General features: G+C 43.7%; 1 protein-coding gene and 1 pseudogene across 1 annotated transcript; one reads left to right on the top strand and one right to left on the bottom strand.

The window, feature by feature from the left end:
- Positions 1-846: 846 nt before the first annotated feature.
- LOC138761929 (3-oxoacyl-[acyl-carrier-protein] reductase FabG) lies at positions 847-26,554 on the bottom strand. The gene is made up of 8 exons (XM_069934919.1): positions 26,232-26,554; positions 24,468-24,638; positions 21,675-21,853; positions 20,924-21,017; positions 16,630-16,699; positions 7,286-7,322; positions 5,996-6,059; positions 847-1,289 (listed from the first exon to the last, which is right to left on the bottom strand). The coding sequence occupies exons 1-8, from the start codon at positions 26,415-26,417 to the stop codon at positions 1,131-1,133; spliced, it is 960 nt and encodes a 319-aa protein (XP_069791020.1). The 5' UTR covers positions 26,418-26,554; the 3' UTR covers positions 847-1,130.
- LOC138752075 (U2 spliceosomal RNA) lies at positions 2,217-2,385 on the top strand (annotated as a pseudogene).
- Positions 26,555-27,632: the final 1,078 nt, after the last annotated feature.

The following is a 27,632-nucleotide window of genomic DNA, read 5'->3' as shown; positions in this document are numbered from 1 at the left end:
GATTTGGAGATCAGAGTTACTTTTTAATTTGAACAAGTGCTGATGTTAAATTTCAACCAGTGGGAACTTTGAACCCAATGAAATTTGCCTCCTTGGGGTCCATGGGTTGGTTGGTGAAATTGATTAGCCCCATACATGGGAGTGATGGCATTAAAATCTAATGCAGCAAAATGAGATGAGCCCTTGCAGAGTTACTCAAAGGCCCAAAGTCTGTGTGAGACAGAGCCTGGTGCGAGAGAGGTTAGTTCTAAGGTGCATTTTGGAGAAGAGGGATAGACATGGTGACCCAGGGTTCTAGATCAGCCAGTATGAAGCATAGTCAATAATGCAAAAAAATGATCTGGTGAGAAAGATGACAGAACAGGAGGAGCCCAGAGATGGTGCAAGGTTGGAAGGAATAGTGGAGGCTTTGGAGGTTAAGAATTAGAGGGGGGCAGAAGCCCAGAAGATGCCGATATGGGTGGTTAGGATTAGGGAAGGACACGTACGAGGAGAGATCTGGAGTCCCAGATGAAACTTTTAAAATGTTTCTAGAACACTCGTTGATGCAAGTAAGGAAGAGCATGTTAAGGTCTCTTTGCGAGTTAGGCCAGCCATCTGGGTTTGCTCAGGTTTTCAGAGGAGGCAGACTAACCTGGCACATGGAATATATCTACAGAGTTATGCTGGAGGGTTGAGGGAGTAGCAACAGCTGGTGGTGTTGAGAGTGGCCCACGGCTCCTGGCCAGAACGTCCACACCAGGAAGAAAAGTTTAAACTGGATGATCTGGGGAAGGGGCAGGGGAAGAAATCAAACACAGTTATGCAAAATTATACTGGAGTGAAACAAAAATGATAGCTCCAAAGCAGAATCAGTGTCAGGTTTATTTGAGGTTGAATGGAGGTATCAAGTGTATTGACAATAGTGCTGGCTTTATGCACTTTGACCTTTCCCTTGCAGTCTCTTTAACACAGCATCATGTAGAGAACCCAGGTATGTAGAAGCTCCAGTGCTGAGATGACATTCTCCATGGATTCTATGAAATTTACAGATTCCACAGGCTCCAATTGCACCAGCCACCGCCCACCGCCCCCCCCCCCCCTACTCTGCAAACCCATGCCCTGTCCATGGTAGACAGGGGTTTGTTTGTTCATCGTGGGCACATGGCATGGCGGCCACCATCTACAGGCAAGGTGACACCTGTGATGAAGGACGCTGCGTCAGAGGCAAGGAAGGCGATGGCCTGGGCAACTTCGTCCACCTGTCCTGGGCGTCCCAAGGCATGGGTCACTTTGCATTTTTTCAGGAACTAAAAGGAAAGGAGGAAAGGAGTTAGTGAGAGTGAGTGTAATTGTGTGTGTGTGTGTGTGTGTGAGAGAGAGAGAGAATGTGTGTGTGTGAGAGTGTGTGTGCATGCCTGTGTGTTTATGAATATGTGTGTGTGTCTTCGCACATAAGAGTGTGCATGTGTGCACCGTGGTCCAGAGAAATGCTGTTTTGCCTGGTTGTCTATGTACAGTCCACATGATCATAAAGTTGGAGTCAGCATCCAGGCACCCAACCACCAACCCCACCATCCCCCCTTTCCAAATCAACCCTCTCCCCTGACACCAACTGTTCCTCTCAGGCTGGTCACCCCAGCCCCCACTTCTTCCCCAAACTGTCCACTCTCTTCTACTATCCCACTCCCCAGCTGTAATCCTGCCCTTCCAATTGCATCCTCTAGCAGGAATACACTCCATCAATAGCTGTCAATCATGTGCAATACACAAAGGTGTTGGAGAAACTCATCAGGTCATCCAGCATCCATAGGAAACAAAAGGCATTCAATGTTTCAGGCCTGGGCCCTTTGTTGGTACAGGTAGATGCCTGATCCACATGTGCTCCCTTCTGTCCTAAACTCTCCCCTCTGAAGTGGCCCACTGGCTGGTGTTCCTTTCTATTTCCAGTGCAGGCCAATGCTGGACAACTTCCCAATAGTGACCACCCACTGTATTAACACCCAAACCTCCCCGTCTGTGGATTCACCATTGCCGAGGAAGGCTTATGACACACCTTCCGTGATCTACCAAACTCAAATCAGGTAGAATGGAGTATCATTCCTTCTCCTGAATAGTGCAACTACAGCAGAGTGCCAGGGCAAAGAAGTCCTGCTAATGAGGATCCCTGGTCCTCACCTGTACCACCTACAGAAACTCCCACCAAGATCGCCTGTAAATTGGAGGAACAACACTTGATTGCTTCTTAGCCTTTTGGCTAAGATCAAGTATAGTATCTGTTCTTATCAGAATGGACTAATCTGATCTGTGAGAAGTGAGGAAGAAGACGGAGGAGGAGAAAGACTTCAGAGAGGATGAAATCGTTGGCCTGCTGATGTGGATTGGAGGACCAATCTAACACCCCTCCAGTTGTAACCCGCCTCCACCAGCATCACAAAGATAGTTGCAATAAGAAGCTCTTCAGCAGCGCTCAGATTGTGAAACACCATCAGGGTGGCAGTGAAGGACCTTATCGAGAGATCGCCATTTTCCCAGAACCTCTTCGTGCACAAGGTTTTGATGGAGTACCTCAAGTTTGAGGAAAAGGACATCCACTGCCTCCAGGATGTCGTGGACAACAATCACTTCCATGTGACATTCAAGACCACGTGGCTGGATGGCAGAAGTTGCTTCGGGAGTTTCAGGTGAAGGGGAACGTGGCTCACTTTTCAAGGTGCATCCACTCTTCACCCTTCCAACACAGAAGGAATAGGTGATAACAATGCACTCATTTAAACCACATGTGCCAGTTGTGGATGTGCTCACCTTGGCCATTGTGCCGAGGGGATAGGGACCTGTGTGGACGTCAAAGACACATTCAGAATCTGAACCAGCAAATGCCAAGTGAAGGTAAAGCTGAGAGAAGACAGGAAAAGGGCCATCATCCACCACCCATCGCCCCCCCCCCCCCACATGTTTGCCATCAGAGGGAACTGTGGGTACCTGGTCTATGCCGGACAGCCCAGAATGTGCAGGAATTGTATTAAACAGTGATATGTGACAGCCCATTGCAATGCAGTTATCTGCAAAAATTGCAAATAAGGCCACCAGACCAAGGACTGTGGAGAGTGCTGCAACCTGTGTAGAGAAGTAGGTCACCTCTACAAGGCCGGCCCAAAACATGTAGCCACTTATGCACAGGCAGTAAGGGGGAAAATAGACAACGCCCCCCCCACCCACCTCCAAATGAGGTCAACACCCCCTCAAATGCAACTGTGACAGGGACTCGGAGTTTCACAGACTCTGTCAGAGACCAAGATCAGGGAAGAGAGGAGACCCCAAACACATCCAACCCTCAAACCCCAGCCACAAGTCTGGAGGTCCCTCCTGAAGAGGCAGAGTTGATGGAGGAGGGAGCTGCGGAGGGGGAATGAGAGATGGTGGGGAAAAGGTAAAAAAGGCAAGAAGCTTCAACAAAGAAATCTGCAAAGGACAGCGCAAGCAGGGGGTAATAAATGGGTTAGGGCACAAGCAGAAGGCAGCAGCCTCTCGGCATTTGAGGAGGATGCAGACAGAAGAAAGAAAGGAAGATAATGGATTACAATTAAGCCTGATGGTGGGAGGTACAACACCTAGCAACCCCCAGCCCCAGGAGGCCGAGAGCAAGGCTGAGGCCAGTGGCTCCAGGTGACTAGGAGCAGTGGAGAGGGCATCATCCCCAGCTCCAGGAGACTGGGAGCAGCACAGAGGCAGTTGCTTCGCAGATCCAGGAGACCAGGAGCAACCCAGATACTGTGCTACAGGAGAAGAATACAAACCAGAGATGGAGGAGTAGGAGCTCAGTCAGATCTTCCCTCAGTGACACCACCAGTGTTGCCCAAGGAGTATCCTCTCCCAGAGGAAGATCACACCCTGTTCCTGAGCCCAAAATCAGTACTGAAGTTCACCAAAGTGGTGGGCATGTGGGCTCAGGCTGATGAACAAGGACCGAACTAAAAAGATTATGAACTCTGGACTCTTCTGAACCAAAAATGGAATTAAATTTGCAACTCTAAACATGCGCCATGTTAAACTCACTACATGATGTGTTTACACTTTACAATTACCACCTAATAGCCTGAATACACCTGAGATTGTCTGATCTGAGAAGCTAAGTAAGCTCAGGCATGGTCAGTACTTGGAGGGGAGATTGCCTTGGAACACCAGGTGCTGTAGGTTTCTGTGAGGGGCACTGGACAAAGTGGCAGCTCTCTGCCTGCCTTACAGTAAACAAACTTTAAAGAATTTCAGGTATGTTACATTCTAAATATAGTATCACATGACAATAATGGAACCTTTACCTTTTTACCTTGGTAAAGTCAAAGCTGAGTGCAGGTTGCCACACCTCCGAAACTATCGGAGGTGATCGCGATGGTGGCTCCATGGGCTGTCTGTGTGGTCGGGGCATCTTGCTGCAAGGGGGTGAAACTTTGTAATCACTGGGGTTAAGGAGGTGTTTGGAGGACATCTCCTCGTGGTGGATCTGAAGTACCAAGACACCCAGCTCCAGCTGATCAATGTGTACACCTTGCTCATGTGGAGTGAGAGGCTGGCCGTCTTCCAGAAACTCCCACCATTGCTGGCGACTTCCAGACCGGTTGTTCTGGTCGGTGACTTCAACAGCATCTTAGATACAGCTGGATGATCTGGTGGTGCTGACGGCAGACTTGACAGCTCCTCTAGACTCTTGATAGAGACAGTAAAGGATGCATTGCTGTGCGACGCCTTCAGCAACCCTGCAGGTGGAGCACAGCCGCAGCCCACCTGTTTGAGATTGGACGGCTCAAGCCGATCAGATAGACTTCGTCTTGTGTCGAAAGCCATCACAGTTAGAACCACTGACATTACGCCGGTGGGGGTGGGGGTGGGGTGGAGAAACAACAAGGTGCCTTGTGGTGGTAACAGAGTATTAAGAGAAGAATGGAAAATGTGAAATGCATATTGATGAAATGATAGACACTATGTTAAAGGTTTTGAACAGTTTTTCCTGTGTTGTATATAATTAACTCAAATGATTGAAACTATGAACATAAAGTTTTTTTCTCCTATATTGTATATAATTTATTGCAAATAAAGAATATTTTTGTAAAAAGAAATCACAGAATGGAGTTAAACAAGAAAATCTGCAGGTGCTGGCATCAAGTAGCCAACCTGACTAGGGGCACACTCTTACTTCTTATGGGACTGGGTGACCTGCTGAGTTCCGCCAGCACATTGGTGTAATGCACCATCTGCAGAATGTTCTGTGACAGCAAGCTTCCAATGTCATCACACACAACCCTGACTGGGCAAGATATTGGTTGTTCCTTCAGCACAGATGACATCTCAGCCAGCAGCGCTGCAGGAGCTCCTCCCCTGCATCATTGGCAAGTGGTTCACCAAGCAGAGCTGTGAGGTCTGAGCGCTGGTTTGAACCAGGCGAGGAGTGTAACTGTGCAATGAAAATACTCAAGCCCACCAGAACAGAAAGAGTGCAAGCAAGAGGTGGATGATGAGTTCAAGGAAGATCTGTACTCTGTGAACAGACTAAGGCAGTGGTTCTCAACCTTTTCTTTCCCCTCACATACTGGCTTAAGCAATCCCTTACAAAACACAGAGCACCTATGGCATAGGGAATACTTAAAGTGGTATGTGAGGGGAAAGGAAAAGGTTGAGAACCTCTTGACTAAGTAATAATTTTTTGGTCTAACCACGTGGTCGCTCAGCCCGCTACAATACCATGCCTAATGCAAGCCTATGCATGAAGGCAAATGTTCCTGAGCCTGGAATTTACCCCTGCCTCCCAAGGCAGCCTCTAATTATTAAGCCTGTGAGCCCCCTCTGGGCAAAGAGCAAGGAGATTCAGCCTGGACTGGCAAGTGTTACCCCAGTTTTGGGATCAAAGATGTGAACCCAATTAAAGTATCAATTCCCAGTTAGATGAAAATCTCAGTGATAGCATAGCATGATGCCGCACTGTTGGACCAGCAGAGAAGCCTAGCCTGCAGCTACCACTTACCTCGTGGTAATCCCCCTCGTTCAGGCCAGCACGCTTGTGGATCTCCGTGATGATGACTCCAGGACTAGGAAGGAGAGGAGAGAGTGACACTGAGAGACCGAGAGGAATGGACAGGTGAGGATGGGTGGCTGGGGGTAGGACAAGGTTGATGTGCAGCTGGGCTGTGCTTTTCCTTGGTACTGCATTGGCTGATGAGCTGGGGACAGAAGCTGGTGACAATGCCCTCTGCAGCTGGGTGGGTGAGAAGATTCAGCTGGTGCCTCCTGTTCAGAAGCTATATATGTGACCAAGATGAGGGGGTGGGGTACAACATTGGAAAAGCTGACCATTCACTTTTCAAGATTACACACAGGTTACATGGGGCCAAGGGAGAGTACATAACCATCTGGAGTCTACACTTCAGGAAGGAGAGGCTGAGCAGGCTGGGGCTGTATTCCTTGAAGTGAAGGAGGATGAGGGGTGATCTCATAGGGGTGTATAAAATCATGAGAGGAATAGATCAGGTGAATGCACAGTCTTTTGCCCACAGTAGGGGAATTGAGAAGCAGAAGACATAAGTTTAAGGTGAGCTGGTGACAATGTAATGTTTAAAATGTTGACAGGAAGAGAGAAGCTGGCTGCATTCCTTTCGTTCTTGTTTTCAGCTAAAGTTGACTACAATCTCCTTATTTGGCAAGACAGTAAAAGACAATTAACCATTGGGCGAGGAACACGACCCTACTTAACGAATCCCAAGAGAATTCTAAGGAATATGTACTTATATGGAGCAGTCTGTTCAAATTTTCTAGAAAAACCTAGGGGTCTGAAGGTATTAATATATGACTTGTAAGCCATCAGGTGGACTCTTGGAGTGAGACTAACTGCTCGTGGGAGTGATTCTTGCTGTAATCACACTTTGCAAAGTGATTAACAAAGTTTGTTTGTGCAACTATATTCATATTTCTTTTCAAACAACCAAAAGTTCACTTTAACACCAGGAGAAATTTAACAAGAACCTGTTTTTTTTTTGTATGGAACAGGCTGCCGGAAGATTGTAACATTTAAGAAACATTTGGACAGATTTATAGGATGGGTTTAGAGAGAAATGAGCCAAATGCAGGCAGGTGGGACTAATGTGGGTGGGACATTTTGGTCAGTGTGGGCAAGTTGGGCCAAAGGACTTGTTTCCACACTGTCTGACCTATGTCTCTGGGAGGTTATTGGATTAGGAATAGTGTGATGAACCAAAACTGGAGACATTACTACCAAAGGAGGTCAAAATTGGTTAGACGAGCTCTCTGCATTACTCACCTCACAGCATTCACCCGAACCTCCTTAGGAGCCAGATCTGTGGGGAAGAAGCACGGTGTTACTCAGGGATGTACACTCACTCAATGTCAATGCAACTGTATTCTATCCTGATCCAGGATCCCAACACAAAAATGTGTAGTAGTGAGGCGTTCAATGGTGAGACGTGTTCCCCATCTGATGCACATGTTGGGCCCAGAACAAGACAGATCATTCCTGATGCATTAACCGGCCTCAGTATCCACAGACTGACATCACCTGGACAAGGTTACAGCGAGGATCAATGGCAAAAATTGGCAGCGTGATTCTCAGTGAGGGGGAAAATTGCAGGAAGGCGTTGTTGGCTGAATTAGGTGAAATGATGAGTCAGAATACAGCTTGGAAATTCCGAGTCTAGTTGGGTGATGCCACAACAATCCTGCTCAATGCACCAAAATCAAGGAGCTCATTGTGAATTTCAAATAAGGGAAACAAGGAACCACACATTGATGGGACTGAGGTGGGGAGGGTGAGAACCTTTGCGTTCCTGGGAGTCCATAATTCAGAAAATGTCTCCTGGAGCCAGCTCAAGATAACCGTGAAGAAGGCACATCGATGGCTCTACTTTCAAAAGTCTGAAGAGATCTGGCATGCCATTGGATACACCATCAGACAACTATAGGTGCACAGTAGAAAGCATTCTGGCTGGTTGCATCACACCCTGGTTTGATCATTTTAATGCCCAGGAAATACAGAAGACTGCAAAAGGCAGCAAATGTAACCAGGTCCATCACATGTTCCAACCTCCCATCCACTGAACATCATTGAACAAATGTTATGGGTATGATGGGAGGTGAGGATTTAGATGTAATAGCTATCTCTAAAAAGATAGTACAGGCAGTCCCCGGGTTACAAACGTCTGGGTTATGAACAACTCATACTTACGAATAGGCTGTTCCCCAATTAGTGTGTGTGCATAAATGCACATAATGTTACCTCACGATCGCTAAAAGAACCGCAAGTACCTGTTCTGCCTTGTGTACAAATTCGGTTTATGGTCAGACCCAGGTGACGGAACTCATTCTGCCTGTACTCAGAAAACGTGAGGGTCTAATGATAGATAAATCCCTTGGTCCTGATGGAATGCATCCCAGGGTACCGAAAGAAATGGCAGAAGTTATAAGTACAGGCCTTGATGATTATTTATCAAAATTCTCTAGACTTTGGGCAGGTCCCAGTGGATTGAAAGATGCCGAATATCACATCACTATTTAAAAAAGGATGTAAGCAAAAAGCTGGGAACTATAGGCCAATTAGTTTAACATATGTAGTTGGGAAAATGCTTGAAGCTATCATTAAAGAAGAAATAGGAAGCAGAGATATGCCTATCTTGGAACATTTGATTGAACTATGGAATAAAATAATTATGAAATAGGTGGAAAAAGTTTGATTTCTCAAAAAATTATAATCAATTTTTGAGGATTTGGAGTTGAATTGGGATTAAGAAAATATAAGACTGTTTTGAAGCTGGTATATTTATTACTTTCAATGAATGAAGGAAAAATTTAATGTCCCAAAAATTTTTTGTTATTACCAGGTTAAGGCTTTCTTGATTGATAATTTAGCTCATTACTGTTACTGCCAAAACAGAATGAATTAGAATTATTCATATGTAAGGATGGTATAAATAAGTTTATTTCAGTGATATATAAATTACTTCAAAAAGCAGCTCATAATTTAGGAATTCATAAATCAAGATTAAGACGGGAGGTTGATTTAAATAGATGATTGGATGAAATTAATGATTAATGATTAATGTTAGGTATATACTTGTTCATACATGTACATGTAGGTACCAATGACATAGGGAGAAATGGAGAAGAGGTCCTAAAAAGTGAGTACAGGCAGTTAGGTAGGGAGTTAAAAAGAAGGACCGCAAAGGGGGTAATCTCTGGATTACTCCCTGTGCCATGAGACAGTGTGAATAGAAATAGAATGAGGTGGAGGATTAACACATGGCTGAAGGGGTGGAGTAAGGGGCAGGGTTTTAAGTTTCTGGATAACTGGGACCTTTTTTGGGGGAGATGTGACCTGTACAGTAAGGACGGGTTACACTTAAATCCCAGGGGGACCAGAATCCTGGCAGAGGTATTTGCTAGGGCTACTCAGGATCCTTTAAACTAGAATGGTTGGGGGGAGGGAACAAAATAGTACAGAGCAGTAAGGAGAAGGTTAGAATGCAAACAAAGAAAGTTTGTAGTAAGTATTTGAATATGGATGGGCAGGTGATAGAGAAGGGAAATGCTCTGGAAGAAGATGAAGGGCAATTGGCAGGAAAAGTAAATAATGTTGTTATTAAAGATGAGGGAAAACAGGGATTAAAAATTGGGAAATCTCTGAAATTCATATATTTTAATGCCAGGAGTATTGTAAAAAAGGTGGTTGAGCTGAAGGTGTGGATTGATACTTGGAAGTATGATGTGGTAGCGATTAGTGAGACATGGTTGCAGTAGGGATGTGATTAGCAACTGAATATCCCTGGGTTTCGTTGTTTTAGGTGTGATAGAGTCGGAGGGGCAAGAGGAGGTGGGGTTGCATTGCTTGTCAGGGAAAATATTACAGCGGTGCCTAGGAAGGATAGATTAGAGGGCACATCCACGGAGGCTATTTGGGTGGAACTGAGGAGTAGGAAAGGAGAGGTTACACTTGTAGGGGTGTATTATAGACCACCCGGAGGGGACCGAGACCTAGAGGAGCAAATCTGTAGGGAGATAGTAGATATTTGTGATAAGCACAGGGTTGTAATTATGGGAGATTTTAATTTTCCACATATAGATTGGGAAACACATTCTGTGAAAGGACTGGATGAGTTAGAGTTTGTGAAATGTGTGCAAGATAGTTTTTTACAACAATATGTAGAGGTGCCGACCAGAGAAGGAGCAGTGTTAGATCTACTGTTGGCAAATGGGATGGGTCAAGTGACAGAGGTTAGTGTTGGCGAGCACTTCGGGTCCAGTGATCATAATGCCATCAGCTTCAATGTCATTATGGAACGAGAGAAGTCAGGGCCAAGGGTTGAGGTTTTTGATTGGGGAAAAGCTAGATTTGAGGAGATGCGAAAGGACTTGCAGGGTGTGCATTGGGACAATTTGTTTTATGGGCAGGATGTAGTAGAGAGATGGAAGTCTTTTAAAGATCAGATTTTGAGAGTGCAAAAGCTTTATGTTCTTGTTAGGTTAAAAGGAGGGGCAAAAGGTTTGAGAGAGCCGTGGTTTTCAAGGAATATTGGAAACTTGGTTCGAAGAAAAAGGGAGGCGTACATTAGATATAAGAAGCATGGAGTTAAGGAGATGTTTGAAAGATACAATGAATGTAAGAGGAATCTTAAGAGAGGAATTAGGAAAGCTAAAAGAAGGTACGAGAAAACTATGGCAAGCAGGGTGAAAACTAATCCAAAAGAGTTCTACAAATATGTTAATGGTAAGAGGAAAGCTAGAGACAAAATTGGTCCCTTAGAAAATCAGAGCGGAAAACTGTGTGTAGAGGCTAGAGAAATGGGGGAGATATTGAACAGTTTCTTTTCTTCGGTATTCACTAAGGAGAAGGATATTGGGAGATGTGAGATAAAAAAAAGCAAATTGGGTAAATATGGGGAATATAGAGATTACAAAAGGTGTAGTTTTAAGGCTTTTGAAGAATATAAAGGTGGATAAGTCTCCGCGACCAGTCGGGATCTTCCCCAGGACATTGAGAGAAGTGAAGGAGGAAATAGCAGAGGCTCTGAAGGTAATTTTCCAAATGTCATTAGATATGGGGATAGTGCCGGAGGATTGGCGCATTGCGCATGTGGTTCCGTTATTTAAAAAGGGTTCAAGGAGGAAGCCTGGCAACTATTGGCCTGTAAGTTTGACGTCTGTGGTAGGTAAATTAATGGAGAAAATTCTTAGAGATAGTACTTATAAACATCTGGATAGACAGGGTCTGATCAGGAGCACTCAACATGGATTTGTGGGAGGAAGGTCATGTTTGACCAATCTGATTGAATTTTTTGAAGAGGTGACTAGGAATGTGGATGAGGGTAGCGCAGTGGATGTTGTCTATATGGACTTCAGTAAGGCCTTCGATAAGGTACCACGTGGAAGGTTAGTTAGGAAGGTGCAGTCTTTAGGTATAAATTTTAAGATAGTCAAATGGATTGAACATTGGCTGAAAGGGAGAGGCCAGAGAGTGGTAGTGGATAATTGTCTGTCAGGTTGGAGGCCGGTGACCAGTGGTGTGCCTCAAGGATCTGTATTGGGCCAATTGTTGTTCGTTATATACATTAATGATCTAGATGATGGGGTGGTGAATTGGATTAGTAAATATGCAGACGATACTAAGATAGGTGGAATAGTGGATAATGAAGAAGGTTTTCAAGGATTGCAGAGGGATTTGGGCTGCTTAGAAAAGTGGGCTGAAAAATGGCAGATGGAATTTAATGCTGATAAGTGTGAGGTGCTTCATTTTGGTAAGAAGAATCAGAATAGGACATACGTGGTAAATGGAAGAGCATTGAGGAATACAGAAGAGCAGAAAGATTTAGGAGTAACGGTACATCGTTCCCTGAAGGTAGAAACTCACGTGAATAGGGTGGTGAAGAAGGCTTTTAGTATGCTGGCCTTTATCAATCATTGCATGGAATATAGGAGTTGGGAGGTGATGTTGAGATTGTATAAGACGTTGGTGCGGCCTAATTTGGAGTTCTGTGTGCAGTTCTGGTCGCCTAATTATAGGAAGGATATAAACAGAGTGGAGAGAGTGCAGAGAAGGTTTACCAGAATGTTACCTGGGTTTAAGCATCTAGAGTATAGGGAGAGATTGGACAGATTAGGTCTTTATTCTTTGGAGCGTAGAAGGTTGAGAGGGGATTTGATAGAAGTATTTAAGATTATGAAAGGGATAGACAGAGTGGATGTGGATAGACTATTTCCGTTAAGAGGAGGAAAGATTAAAACAAGAGGACATGAGTTAAGAATTAATGGGCAGAGGTTTAGAGGTAACATGAGGGGGAACTTCTTTACTCAGAGAGTGGTAGCCGTGTGGAATGAGCTTCCGGGAGAAATAGTGGCGGCGGAGTCAATTGTATTATTTAAGAAAAGGTTGGACAGGTATATGGATGAGAAGAAGATGGAGGGTTATGGGCATTGTGCAGGGAGGTGGGACTAGAAAGGGGTGTTTGGTTCGGTGCGGACTAGAAGGGCCTAATGGCCTGTTTCCGTGCTGTAATTGTTATGTTATATAATTTTTTTACATCAATTATATTTAACTCTTCAAATATTTAAAACGTTGAACCCAACATTATCAGATTTATGATTCAAATGTGATCAGGAAGTTGGTTTGCTTTTGCATTCTACTTGGGAGTGTTCTAGAGTAAAACCTTTTTGGATAGAGGTAAAAAAAAATTTGGAGAAAATATTAGGGGCAAAACTCACACAGGATCCGATGTTATTTTTGTTGGGTAATGTTAAGGCAGTTAGACCTAAATTAAGATTAACTATGTATCAAATTTTTACAATTAGCTTTAGCTATTTCTAGGAAGTGCATAGCCATTATTTGGAAATCAAATATGAACTTAGGGATAGAGAGAAGGCATGCTCAATTGCGTTCTTGTATTTCACAATAAAATAACAATCTACGTAATAAGTATCATTTTTTTAAAAATATGGAACCCATATTTACAATATGTTGGTTTTAAAATTTGAAGGGCTCTCTGAAAGCCCATCCTGTTGGTAACCCTCAGTTCCATTATTATTTGAATTGAGACTTCTATTTCTTTTTGACATTCTCCTAATTTTTTTCTTTGATACGTTAGGGGAGGGCTGGTGGGTGAGTGGGGGGGGTTGGTGGTGGGAAGGGACACACACACACCATATATGTACTTAATTTTTTTTTAGTTTTATTGAACATGTATACATGGATGAGGTTTTTAAAATTCTTAAAGAAAATGTTCCAAAAAAAAGAAATAGCAAGGCATCTGGAGTGAAATTAATCTATCAGACAGAAGCAGCATGGATTTGGCAAAGGCAGGTCCTGTTTGACAAATTTACTAAAGTGGTTTGAAGATATAATGAACGCAGTAGATAGAGGGGAGCAGATGGACATTGTTTATCTGGATTTCCAGAAGGCGTTTGATAAGGTGCCACATAAAAGACTTATACAGAAGATAAGGCTGCATAGAGTTGGGGGTGATGTATTAGCAAGGATTAATCAATAGAAAACAGAGAGTTGGGATGCAGGGGTATTTTTCTGGTTGGCAATTGGTGGTGAGTGGGGTGCTGCAGGGGTCAGTGCTGGGCCTGCAACTGTTCACATAAACGATCTGGAAGAGGGGACACAGTGTAGTGTATCTAAGTTTGCTGATAACATTAAATTGAGTGAAAAAACAAATTATGCAAAGGATATGGAGTGTCTTCAGAGAGATATAGATAGATTAAGTGAGTGGGCAAGAGTCTGGCAGATGGAATACAATGTTGGCAAAATGTGAGGTTATCCACTTTGGAAGAAAGAATGGAAGATCAGAATATTATTTGAATGGTAAGCGATTGCCGCATGCTGATGTGCAAAGACTTGGGAGTGCTTGTGCATGAATCGCAGAAGGTTGGTTGGCAGGTGTAGCAGGCTATCAAGAAGGTGAATGGGATGTTGGCCTTCATTGCTGGAGGGATTGAATTTAAGAGCAAGGAGGTTATGCTACAACTGTATAAAGTACTGGTGAGACTGCATCTGGAGTACTGCATGCAGTTCTGGTCTCCTTAATTGAGGAAGGATTTTTAAATTTAAATAAACAACAGAGTAATAGACCATTTTGGGCCATGAGCCCGAGCCACCCAATTGACCTACAACCCATGGTACATTTTGATAGGTGGGAGGAAACTGGAGCCCCAGGGAGCACCTACACAAACACACAGAGAGAACACACAAATTCCTTACAGAGAGCGGAGGATTCGAAGCCCCAGTCCCGATCGCTGGTGCTGTAACAGCATGAAGCTAACTGTTAAGCTAACTGTGCCTCCCAATGTACTGGCTTTGCAGGCAATGCAGAGAAGATTATCCAGGTTATTTCCAGGAATGAAGGGGTTGGCCTATGAGGAGAGATTGAATTGTCTGGGACTGGATCTCCCAGAATTTAGAAGAATGAGAGGGGATCTTATAAAAATATATAACATTATGAAAGGCATAGATAATATTGAGGTAGGTAAGTTGTTTCCATTGGTAGGGTACCCAGGATTCATTTGGTAAATTTAGGACAGAGATGAGGAGGGTTAGGGTTAGGCCCAAAGGGTGATGAATCTGTGGAATTTGCTGCCCAATGAAGCAGCCGAGGCAACTTAAGTAAATATATTTAAGACAAGGTTGGATAGATTTCTACATAATAAGGGAATTAAAGGATATAAAGGCAGGTAGATGGAGATGAGCCTATCATCAGATCAGCCGTGATTGCATTGAATGGTAGAGCAGGCTCGATGGCCTACTTCTGCTCCTATTTCTTATGTTCTTATGAAAACATCTATGTGAGGCCCACCACTCTGGTCACAAACTCTTCAAAGGTTCAGAAGCTGAAGACTAGCACCTCTAGATTCAAGAACAGTTTCTTTCCAACAGCTGACCCTAGTTACACTAATCAGGGACTGCTTGGACTCTACAAAAGGATTGTCTGCATCTTGCAGTCACTTATTTTGCACTTGGATAACTGAATATTTATTAACTTTTTTTTCTATATATTGTTCCCTTTTTAATTCAATTAAGTATATTATTGTACTTGTTAGTTACTTTTGTCATTTTTTTAAAAAACAAAAAATTTGTTCAATTGCTGCTAGAAAGAATTTTGGTGCATATGTAGATTGTATATGGGAACAAACTTATTATCAAATTGATGGGCTGGTCAGATAGAGGTGGCAAATGGAATTTAAATGGAGGAAATACAAAGTGATGTCTTGGGGTGTACCAAGGAGGATATGAGAAGTGTGGAGAGTGGAGAGATCTTGGAATGTTTGTCCATATATTGTTAATGGTAACACAGATAAAGTAGCTGCAAGGTATACCAGATGCTCCCCACAATACATCATGTTAAGCCACAGCTCGAGTCCTGTATATAGTCCCGGTCACCTCATTAAAGGAAGGACATGTGGACACTGGAGAGGGAGCAGAGTGGATAAACAAGGATGATGCCAGGATGTAGGTGAAGAGAATATGAGAGCAGGCTGTGCTGGTTCTCTTTGGAACAGAGGAGACTGAGAGGAGACAACATTATGGGGGGCTAGGTTGTCATCAAGAGGAAGAACCTATTCCCCTGGGCAGAGGGGTCAAAAAGCAGAGGGCAAGATGAAAGTGAGAGGAAGGATTAAGTGTGGTGGTGCCCAGAACTCCCTGCCAGGAGAGGGGCAGAGACAGAAACCCTCATCACATTGTGGTGGGAGGAGGAGCTGTAGTTTAGCCAGTGTGATGAGGCTTCAAAAGGGACTGATAGGATGAGCCAAGTGCCCCCCTTCTGTATTACCCTTCCTTCATGATGCACTGAGGCAGCACTGCCACATGGTCAGAGTCCCAAGCCACAAAAGAACCCAGGGCCCACTAGCTGCAAACATTGGGATGACAGCTGTACACCCCACCCTGAAGGCAGGTAAGCACCAACCACCCTCCTAAACACCTACCATCCACGGACAGTCATACACCAAACCCATGCAAACACAGGCCTGTCACACAAGCACACCAAGCTACCTTCCTGAGTACACCTGCACACACACCTGTCCCCCTCCCAATGCGCACACAGACATCTAACCCCAAGTGTGCACACACTTAACCCATGGGCACACAGTGTTTGGGTTCATTCCTACAGGTGAATCCTCAAATAAACATTGAATGTCTCTCACTGCAAGAAGGATCATAGAGTGAAGACTTGCTGCTGGAAAATTTCTCCGCATCTGACCCATCTGTATGTTTGAAGGATCAGTGCAGTGCAGAGAGGGCTCAAGTCAGTGCCCTTCCTGGAAGGATCCCAGTCGGGCAGCATGGTTAGCACTACTCTGTTACAGTGCCTGCGACCAGGATTGGGGTTTGAATCCTGCACTGTCTATAAGGAGTTTGTACATTCTCCCCAAGTCTGCATGAGTTTTCCACGAGGGCTCCAGTTTCCTCCCACACTTCAAAATGTACCAGGGGTTGTAGGTTAATTAGGCGACATGGGATCATGGGCCAAAGGACCTGTTACCATGCTGCATGTCTAAATTTAAGTTTAAAAGATTTAAAATTTTAATTTAAATTTAAAGTGCTTGATGGGAAAGAGAAGGCAAGCTCAAGATATTAAAGTTAAAGTTATAGGGTGCACTCACCTAGAGCCAGACATCGAGTGAACTGGTCCAACGCTGATTTCGACATACAGTAAGCTACAACTCCAGGGAACTGTGGCAAACACATAACAATTAGAGTGCATCATGGGGCTAGGCTAGGCGTACATGGTCACTCCTCATTCTGCAAGAATTACATTCTCCCCGATTCCCCAAAATACACATTCAACCTGTAAATTTCATTATAATCTTTAATAATAATGCTTGGAGGCTGTATTTAGACATTTTACAACTCTTGTGAAGGATGGGCTCAGTCAGCACTCGAAAGGAACAATTTTTAAAATCCAAATCCAGTCTGAGGAAGGAAAAGGATATTGCATGTTCCACCCCAGAGCTAAATCACAGAGTTTCATCGTCGCTTCTTAGAAATCAAATTCCAACATCTATACTCAAATTAGTTATCCTACCAAGCACTTATTAGTCACATCAACACTTTCTGTATGATAATTGCCACAAATCCAGCACTGTAGCTGCTCATGGCTGGGGCCGACTGTTGTATCAGCCCTGAGGTGGAAGGGATGGGTCACAACCTTGACCAATTCCCCCACCCCCTCCCCCCAGCTGAGAAAGTTTCCTTTGTCCCATCTCCGCTCAATCAGAACAGGTGAAAGATGTACAGAGTGAACCTTTGAACTCATTCGCTCAACAAAGTTAAAAACTAAATCCAGAAATACTACCCTGTGTTCTGCCAAGAGGCGTGCATCGGCTGAGCAGCTGAAGCCAGAGCGAGGGGAACCCCTTCAGACACTGATGGGGAGAGGTGGAGTGGGTGATGGAGGGGTTCTGGGGAGAGGGCTATACCCCAGGGCAGATGCGAGGTAGCTCGAGCAAATGCTGCATAACACCCAGCATGATCCTGTCTGACAAAAAATAAATGTCACTGTAATTAACGACATAAATCAACATCCAGGCAGGGTGTTGGATGTTCAGAGTTAATCACTGCAGTCTTCAGGGTAATGGACAATTCAGGGGTTAATCATTGGAATGTTAAGAGTGTTGGGAGTTGGAGAATTTGTGGTTAATCACTGGAGTGTTCAGGGTGTTAGGGAGTTCAGGCTTAATCACTGGAGTGTTCAGGGTGTTGGGGAGTTCATAGCTAATCACTGCAGTGTTCAGGGTGTTGGAGAGTTGGGAGTTAATCAATGGAGTGTTCAGGGTGTTGGAGAGTTGGCTCAGGGTGTTGGATTGATTGTCTCCAAACCTGTTTTCTCACCCCTCACCTACACACCAGCAGGAATTTACCACAGCCAGTCAACTTACCAACCCTCCCTTCATGACTTTGGTGGAGACTGGACCACCTAGAGGAAACCCAGATGGTCACAGGGTAAGTGTGCAAACTCCACTCAGACAGCACACTGGACCTGTGAGGCAGCAACACAAATTACCAGCGGCACAAAAGATCCTCAAAGCAGAAAGGGGGCAAGTTTCATCCTTTAATGATATTTTCTTAGAAAATAATATTGAGAAATTGAAGGTAATTAGGATGATGACATCTCTGACAGATTTTGCCCCAGGATATTAAAAAGGGGCTTAAATTGCAAATGCTTCAGATGTTGCTTCCAAAATATTGTTTCAGAAATGGTGCTGTTAGAGAATAACAATTAATTTGAGGATGGGAACAGAGAGAAACCAGACAACTATAGACTAATGTCAGTCATGGGACCATTAGTAGAACATGTCTCTAGGGAGAGCTGACTAGACTCCTGGGATGAGTGTGAACAGATCGCAGAGATCTTGCTCCATTACGTCAGACAGAGGATATTTCAAAGCCTGCACTAAGGTGGTTGTCCATGTGGACTTTCAAAAGCTATGTGATGTACTTCACTTCCCCCTCCCTTCAACATACAGTAAAACCCCGGCTATCCAGAATTCAAGCAACCGGCAGCCTCAAGCAACCAACAAAAACAAATTGAGGAAAATAATTTTAAAAATTAAAATAAATAAGAGTAAAATATTAGAAAAAATATATGCAAGTTGAAAATTGTACCCTCTCCATAGTATCCACATCCTTCCTGCAGTAAGGTGACCAGAAATGAACACTATCTTCTAAGTGAAATTGGTGATTGGAATGGCCAGCCATGAGTAGTGGTAGAGTCATATATGAGAGTAGGTCAACTCATCAACATGCAGGGGATAGAGGGATATCGATAATGAGCAATTAACAATTTTAGTTCAATTTGGCATCCTGTGTCTTAAAAAAGCAGCTTCTATTCTCAAAGACCCCCACCACCCAGGCCACGCCCTCTTCACTCTGCTACCATCGGGGAAAAGGTACAGGAGCCTAAAGATGAGCACTCAGCGACACAAGGACAGCTTCTTCCCCACTGCCATCAGATTCCTGAATAATCAATGAACCAAAGACACGGCCTTACTTTTCACGCACCATTATTGTTATTATTTTATTTTTATATAGTAATGTTGTAAGATGGTTATAATATGTACGTTTGCACTATGAGGCTGCCACAAAACACCGGATTTCATGACTTGTTCATGACAATAAAACCTGATTCTGAGTGATACAGAGATTGAGGGCTGACGAGTCTGTTCCTGCGCTGTGCTGTGTTCTATGACTGACAATTCCACACTGGGCTTCCTCACCTGAATATGTATGTATGAATCAGTGATCTCCACATGTCACCATTACACATAGTTGGCTACTAATGGATAACATCAAATGAATCCATGATTATAACTATGTGCTGCGAGAATTTGACAAACAGGATGGATGAGGAATAAAATTCCCCAACTGTGCAGTTGTGCAAAGAAGAAAACTTACCCTCGTTTCCTCCGTCACACTTCATTTATTGCTAAATGTTCTCTCCACAAACACATTCTCTAAAAACTGTATCATGAAGAATGAACACTTGGAACAATGTGAGTGAGATTGATTCAGATGGACATATTAGGAACAGGAGAAAGGCAACACATTGTATGTGGCTCTGGATGTGACAAAGAGTGTTCATTGACACAGGTACAATGACCATGTCCAAAGGGTTTTATGTACATGTGGCCAGGGCAGTGAGCAGAGCTACTGGTTCATCGCTCCTGTGACTGGAGTTCAATCCTGTCTTCCCGTTACTGACTATGTGGAGTTTGCACTGTCTCTCTGTGATTGCATGGGTTCCTGTTCCCACTATCCTAATGCCTGAAACCCAGGTTTGAATCCGGCACTGGAAATTTGTATGTTGTCCCCGTGACCTGCATGGGCTTTCCCTATGTGCTCTGGTTTCCTCCACCCTCCAAAACATACAGGGTTGCAAGTTAATATGGGTGAAATTGTGCAGCATGGATTTAAATGGGCAAAATCTGTTTCTACCCTGCTGTAAATAAAAAAGATACCCCCACATCCTAAAAACATGCAGAATGATAGCTTTGGCCAGTATGTGTAGATGAGTGGTAGGTTCTGGGGATAGTTGATGGAAATGTGGGGGAGAATAAAACATGGATTAATAAGGTGTAGAGTAAATAGATGGTGGATGCTCGATGTGGACTCAGTGACCTTTTCCTTGAAATATCTGTCTCTGACTTTAACTCAGCAGATAACATCAGGTGACAGTGGTACTGAAGTGGTGTAACAAGTGCAAGAAGGCAAACCCATGATAAATGAGGTTCAATGCAAGAAGACCATGGATAAAGAAAGACAATACCCTAGTAAAGAAATTTGTTTCCATTTCCATAAAGTAAAAATATCAAGCACAAGTACCAAAACTTATCATGACTTGGAAATATTGGGTATCACGTCAAGATGATGGCCTGAACATTGTCAAATTCCAACTGTGTGCCACACACCAGCTTCAGGATGGATGTACTGGGTGTGTATAGGGTGCATGGCAGATTAAATAGAACATTATGACAGCGAGTTGCATAGAGAGTCTGCCTTCTGAGAATAGAGGATGAAGGGTGATTCAATTGAGGTGTTAAAGATGATGAATACATTTAAAAGCACAGGTGGAAGGTGAAGAAACAGAACAATTCAGAGCAGTCTTAAAACTGTGGAGAACTGTTCAGCAATGAAATTCATCAGTCCTTCAACAATGTGAAGTGGCCCCTGTTCACTGCACTTCTGTGGGTCTGGGAGGGTGTGATAGCTGGAGGAGTGGAGAGAACAAGGGGGTAAGGGAACAGATTACAAGGCCAATCCAGAGAGGATCTGGATCCATTCAGGACGGAGAGGAACAGTAGCTCCATGGGCTCTCAGCCGGGGGATGCTGCTCACCCAGCAGGGTCCTGCTGAGCTATGAGCAGGTCAGATTGAACATTTCAGTTTCTCCACACTCACCGAACGCTGCCCATTGACACTGGATACATTGACAATGCAGCCTTTGGTTTGGATGAGGTGAGGCACAGCCAGGCGTGTGAGATGATAGATAGATCTGTTGAAGAGATCACATGAACATTTAAATGAATTCACAAAAGCACTTTTAATTTGGATACATTTACATGACTTACTCAACATGAGAGATTTCACTGATATTATGGCATTCACATAAACTTAAAATCCTGTAAAATAGTTAACTTGCAGTAATGCCAATCATCATTTTAATTAGATCCATAAACTAGGTAAAATACACAACTCATTCATTTGAAATAATGAAGATCAGTAGTATAATTTAGAGGAGTTTCTGTTAATGTTGGATAGGCTTCGTATATAATTTTATCAATTACAAAAGGGAAGAGATGGCAACACTATAACATGCCAGTGATCCAAGGTTTGAATCTGCCACTGACTGTAAGGAGTTTGTACATTCTCCCTGTTACCTATTTCCTCTGGACACTCCGGTTTCCTCCCACGCTCCAAAATTGTATGGGGTTGGTAGGTTAATTGGGTGGCATGGGCTCTTGGGCCAGAAGGGCCTGTTACCCAATTAAGTAGATAGAATTTTTAGGGTGTAGGACTTTTAAAGTTCAGTGCTCCCCTACACAGACACTGTGGAATGGGGAGAAAGAGGGGAAACAGACTGAGTATGACAGAGCAATTGACTACATGGGTCACACATCAATAAATGCTAACTGCCCAAGAGCATACATACCTGACATTAACATTCATGATGTGATCAAACTGTTCCATGGTTGTGGTTTCAATGGTCCCCAAGAGTAGTATTCCCGCACTGTTCACCAGCACATCTAGCTGTCCGTAGCATCTCACTGTTTCCTCTATCACCTTGTTCACACTTGCCTCATCTGTAAGGTCACCGGGCAACAACAGGGGCTGATGGAGCACAGAGTTTAACACTCAATAACGGCACAACTCTCTGAGCAAACTGACAGGGAACTTGAACGTGGAGGGATGTGAAATAAGCAGAGAGCCAGGAATCAGAACAGATCTCCGGCGCTGACCCAATGAAGGCCAAGCTCTGTCAGTGACTGCAACCAAACTTACACTTGGAATTCTTGTCAGAAAGTCAGAGAGGCCCTTTGGCTCATCAATACTAATCTATTTGCCTGAATTCTTGAATGCCATTTATTTAAGTGACTGTTTAAATGACTCTTAAACTTGGTCATTGTATCCAATTCCACTTCTCACAGCAAGTTCCAGATTAACAACCACTCTCTGTGTAAAATCCCCCTCAGATCCCCTTGAAACTCCTTCCTCTCAAAAACCTATGCCATCCAGTTTTTCATATTGCTGCCACAGAAATAAGGTTGTGGGTATCTCTATCTCTCAGAATCCTATATACAATAAAATCCCAGTTATCCAGGATTCAAGCAAATAGTAGCCTCAAGCGACCAGCAAAAGAAAATCAAAGAAAATAAATGGATCAAAAATATAAAAGTTTAAAACTGGCACCCCCTAGCAGTCAGTTCACCAATCCATGCAATATGCAATCTCAAGCAACCAGCAAATAAACTTCTCTGGCATCTACCAGTCCCCATAGGTACTGGATACTGGGGTTTTACTGTACTTCTATCAGGTCACCACTCAGCCATCACTCCAGGAAAAATAAGCCCAGTCTACCCACTCTCTTCCCACAACTAAGACCTCCAATCTAAGCAACATCTGGATGAATCTTCTCCTCACTCTCTCCAACACAATCTCATCCTTCCTGTAGGGACACAACCAGAAATGTAGCAGTGTGTTAGATCATTGCATTACAGCTTCCCAACCTGTGCCGTGACCATTGAAAGCAGCACACTGCATGCCTTTTCACCATCATGGCCACCTGTGTTGCTTCTTCCAGAGAACTATTGACCCTAGAGCACTCTGCTCCACAACATTCCTCAATGCCCTATCACTAACTGAAGACATTCTGCTCCATTTGACTTCCCAAAAATGCATCACCTTGCTCTTATCAGGATTAAATTCCATCTGTCAATCCCTGCCCAACTTTCTGTCTGACTACAGTCTGCTACCTAATCAAATTGAATTAGAATTACTGATTTCAAATACTTCTGTAAATAAATTTATTTCAGTAATGTATAACTTACTTCAAACTAAAGCCCCCAAAATTGGGGTGCATAAATCAAGATTAAGATGGGAATTAGATTTAAATACTCAAATAAGTGAAAAGGATTTGATGGATTTGTTTAAGAATATTATGACTAAACTTATAATAAGGTATAGGTTAGTTCAATATAAATTTTTACATCAGTTATATTTGACACTGCAAAAAAAAAATTAAAGATTAAATCCTGCCATATCAAATTTATATTTTAGATGTAAGAACCTTTTTTCATTCAGCTTGGCAACGTCCTAAAGTTAGACAATTTTGGTTAGAAGTAGATAATTTTTTTGGATGAATTACTGAGGTCAAATTCCCACAGGACCCAAGAGTCCTTAAGGTTATAAGGCCAAAATTAAATTTAAATATTTATTAAATTGAATTTGCGTTAATTGGTTTAACAGTTGTATAACTAAAATGTATAGCAATATCATGGAAATCAGAAATAGATTTTGGTATGGAAAGATGGAATGCAGAACTTTGTAATTGTATACCTTTAGAGAAAATGACATAATTTGAGAGATAAATATTTTTTTTTTAAATATTTTTTTCTGTATGTATGCTTTATTTCCTGGCATTCTCCAGTTTTTTTCTTCCTTTTCTCTTTTTTAGGGGTGTGGGGTGGGGGGTGTGTGGTGTTGGGAGGGTGGTTGAGGAGGAAGGGAGTATATTACATATAATATTTTTTTTAAATAGTTTACAATTGAATGCAATGTAATTATATTGTGGTTTAAAATTTATAAATAAGAGTATTCAAAATTTATAAATAGTCTTAAATTACCATCCTCACGAGGTGTGCAACATCTCGAGTTTCTCAACACCCTACCCCTACCTGGCTCCCTCTGCCACTTCTTTTCTCTTTGTCTCCATCTGCCTATCACCTACATACCTCTGCCTTCTAACACCACCCTCCCCTTTCTCACCTGGGTCCATCTGTTTATCATCCTTCCTTGAGCCACCCTTCTCTTCCCCCCACCCCACCTTTGTACTGGCCATCTCTCACCAACACCCCCCCCACCCCACCCACTCTCAGTCTTGATGAAGGGGTGCCACCCAAAATGTCGACAACTTTTTCCCGTATATCCTGCTTGACCTGCAGGGTTCAAGTTTATTATTATCTGATTGTACATACACAACCCAACGAACATGCACACACAAAAACACACAACACCCAGTAGACACAACCACTTAAACAATCAAAACCAACATGTGGCTAGCGGGATGGCCAAATCTGGAGTAGAGTCCTGGAGCCACGTCTCTGTAATTACCAGAGTCCTCCAGCACTTTGGTCTGTGCTGGGTGAATTAGGACAGGGATTAGTGCCTGCTAACTCTCCTCCACCATCACCAGTCCTCCCCAATGTCAGCTTCAGCCCACACTCACCGCACTTGTCCCAACATCCTCACATTCCTTCCCCACTTTGTGAAGATTTTCCACATTCCGTCCATTCAGTGCCAATCTGACTCCCAGCCGGGCAAACAGGATGGCTGTACCAGCACCAATTCCTGAACTGGCACCGGTGATCAGAGCCACCTTTCCACTGAGCGACAACCGCTGAAACAGGCAGATAGCACAGGGTGAGTGTCTGAGATACAGGACAGGCAGACAGGGTCCGTGCATGAGAAACAGGACACTCAGTCATCAGACAGCACATAATGTTTGTGCACTGGGTGTGGTGGGGTGGGAGATGAATTAAGTAAAAACACAGAAATGCTAGAGAAAGGGCTCAGTCCTGAAACATCGGTAATATATCTTTACCTCTTACAGATGCTATGAGACCTGCTGAGTTCCTCCAGCAATTTTGTATTTTTACTACAATTGCAGCATCTGCACTTTTGTGTTTTACTCCTGGAAGATGAATCAGTTTGGAGACCTCCTGTCTGCTTCGAGGCAGTCAGTTGGAGACCCACAGTCCAGGCAACAGGCTATGAAAGGATCTGCCCGAAGGACCTGCCCCTTCCGTTCCAAGGATACCTTTGCACAGCTGATCCCTCACGACATCACAAATCAGTGTTCAATCCTATTCTAGGAGTTGTCTGTGTGGAATTTGCATGTTCTCCTTAGCTGAATGGGCTTCATCTGGGTGCTTCCTAAAGATAGGAAGACTGGTGGGTTAATTGGCTACTAGCATGTAGGGGAGAGAAGAGGAATGTGGAAAAGAGAATCTGTAGTCAATGTTGACCAGAGACAGTGGGCTGAATAGCCTGTTTCCCTGCTGTATTGCTCTAAGTTTGTGATCAGCTGCGCATTTTGGTTCATTTGCTCTTCGGAGTACTTCACAGATGAGTGGGCACCCTAAACAGTTAGGACTGCATTTTAACTCAAAAATGTTGTGAATACTGTAAATAAAGATGCAAATTTAGTACAAGTGTGAACACCTAATTTATGGGATGGGCAGGGATCAATACTCAGGGAAAATGTTCACCCTACCAGAGAGCAGTGGAAAACATGGTGCTCTCTGCAGGAGTTGGGCAACAGGGGAGAGATGGCAGAGACTGCAACCCCATGGGGCTAGAAGTGGAGACCCCATGTCACAGTGGGGGCTGAACTCTGTGCTGGAGGAGAAAGGGGTGTGGAGAGGACATAGGGAAAGAGAATGAAGTAGGGGGAGAGGGAATGGGGGTGGGGGAGAGGGAATGGGGTTGGGGAGAGGGAATGGGGGTGGGGGAGAGGGAATGGGGAGGGGGAGAGGGAATGGGGAGGGGGAGAGGGAATGGGGAGGGGGAGAGGGAATGGGGAGAGGGAGAGGGAATGGGGAGGGGGAGAGGGAAGGGGGAGAGGGAATGGGGTGGAGGGAGAGATAGAGAAGAAGTACAGAGGGGAGATGGAGAGAGAATGGAGGGAGGGAGGAGAGAAAGCGGAATGGAGGGGAGAGAGAATGAAGGGAGGAGGAGAAGGTATACGCAGAGGAGATGATAAGAGAACGGAGGGAGTGAGAGAGAATGTGGAGATAGGAGGAGGGAAAGTGGTAGAGGGGAGACGGGAGAAAATGGAGGGAGAGGAAGGGAAAGGTTGCGGAGAGGAGACGGTAAGAAAGAATGGAGGAAGAGAAGAAGAGACGGGGAGAATGGGTGCAGAGAGGAGGAAAAGGAATGGGGTGGAGGAGAAAGGAAGGGGGTCGCTGCCTCCTCATTCTCCGTCCGTCACCTGAATGACTTCACCCTCCCGGGCCGCCATGTTAATTAAAGGTGCAAGGGGTGTGTGTCCGTTGCGGGATGGTTCCGGGTGCCGCGCCTGTCCGTTGCGGGATGGTTCCGGGTGCCGCGCCTGTCCGTTGCGGGATGGTTCCGGGTGCCGCGCCTGTCCGTTGCGGAATAGTTCCGTGTCTGCCATCAAAACCCATCTGTCCTGATTTAATGGCAACAATCCGGCATCCTCCGGACTACTGGAAATGAGTGAAGACAGCAATATAACTGTAATCCTCTTTTTAAACGTTACACAGCAGGATGAAAGGGAAGCAGGGTGGTCAAAAGCTGTCTCACATGGACACCATGGAAACGGGACTTTCGGCCCATCTAATTTGTACTGAACACGTTTACCCCAATGGTAGAACACAAAAAAAATGCAGACACCATGGTTGAAGTAAACACTGTAAAGATTAAAACCCTGTGTTTTTTATTGTTAGTTAATTTTGTGTCTGTTTCTTTAAGAAAACTATTGTTTGTAGTGTTTCCATAGTGACTATGATGTAAGATGTCATAATATCAGCCCAGGCTGACGACTTGCTTTCATTCTACAAGATATGAAAGAAATCTGAGCACTAGAAATTTTTCTTTGAATTGTGTATCCCTTTAAGATTTTGTACCTTACTATACTCTTTATATCTCTATATATATTTAATATATATTAAATGCTTTATTATTCACTGTTATGAAAGTCTTAATGCGAAGCTATGCAAAATGTTTATCTGTTCTATCAACAAATTAAAACTACATAAAGTAACAGGCACAGAATTTGATTTGTTGAATTAAAGAGATAGAAATTTGGGATATCGCAGCTCACGTTTTGGAAGATGATACTCTGAAATTAGGATGTATTAGAAAAAGGAAAGTGCCATCTATATTTTGATTTAAAAAATTTAAATGTGAACTTTGTTTGGAAGAAAGGCGCTCGTAAAATTTGTTTAAAAGAATTAGCATCTTGACATCCACTCTGTAATAATAGAATATTCCAGAATTGTGAGAACCTGTCTGTGAATTGCGCAGTTTGAAATTGAGCCAAACGACTGGCCAGACAGCCAGTGTCCTTGAAAATTCTGGTAGCAGAATTGGCAGGATGCCCAGAATATGGTCTTGTAAACATAACCATCCAGTTAAGAAAGCTTGTGTGAAGAACCACAAAGACAATTCAGCCAGCAGCACTCTTAAACACTCTTAAAGGGACCAAGTAAGATACAAAATTTGTTTACAGTTCCCAAGAACCAGGGAAAGCCAGGGCAAAAGCCAGGTTGTAGTAATGTGAAGAATCCAAGATGGATAAGAAGTCTTGTCAGGCTAAAGGCCTCAAGCAAACAACTCCTCTCAAAAAAACTGTTTGATTGTGGGTTGA

Source organism: Narcine bancroftii, chromosome 1 (assembly GCF_036971445.1).
Source record: "Narcine bancroftii isolate sNarBan1 chromosome 1, sNarBan1.hap1, whole genome shotgun sequence".
In the NCBI taxonomy this organism is placed as follows: Eukaryota; Metazoa; Chordata; class Chondrichthyes; order Torpediniformes; family Narcinidae; genus Narcine; species Narcine bancroftii.
Note: the sequence above shows the minus strand (reverse complement) of the source record. Positions and strands in the feature narration are given on the sequence as shown.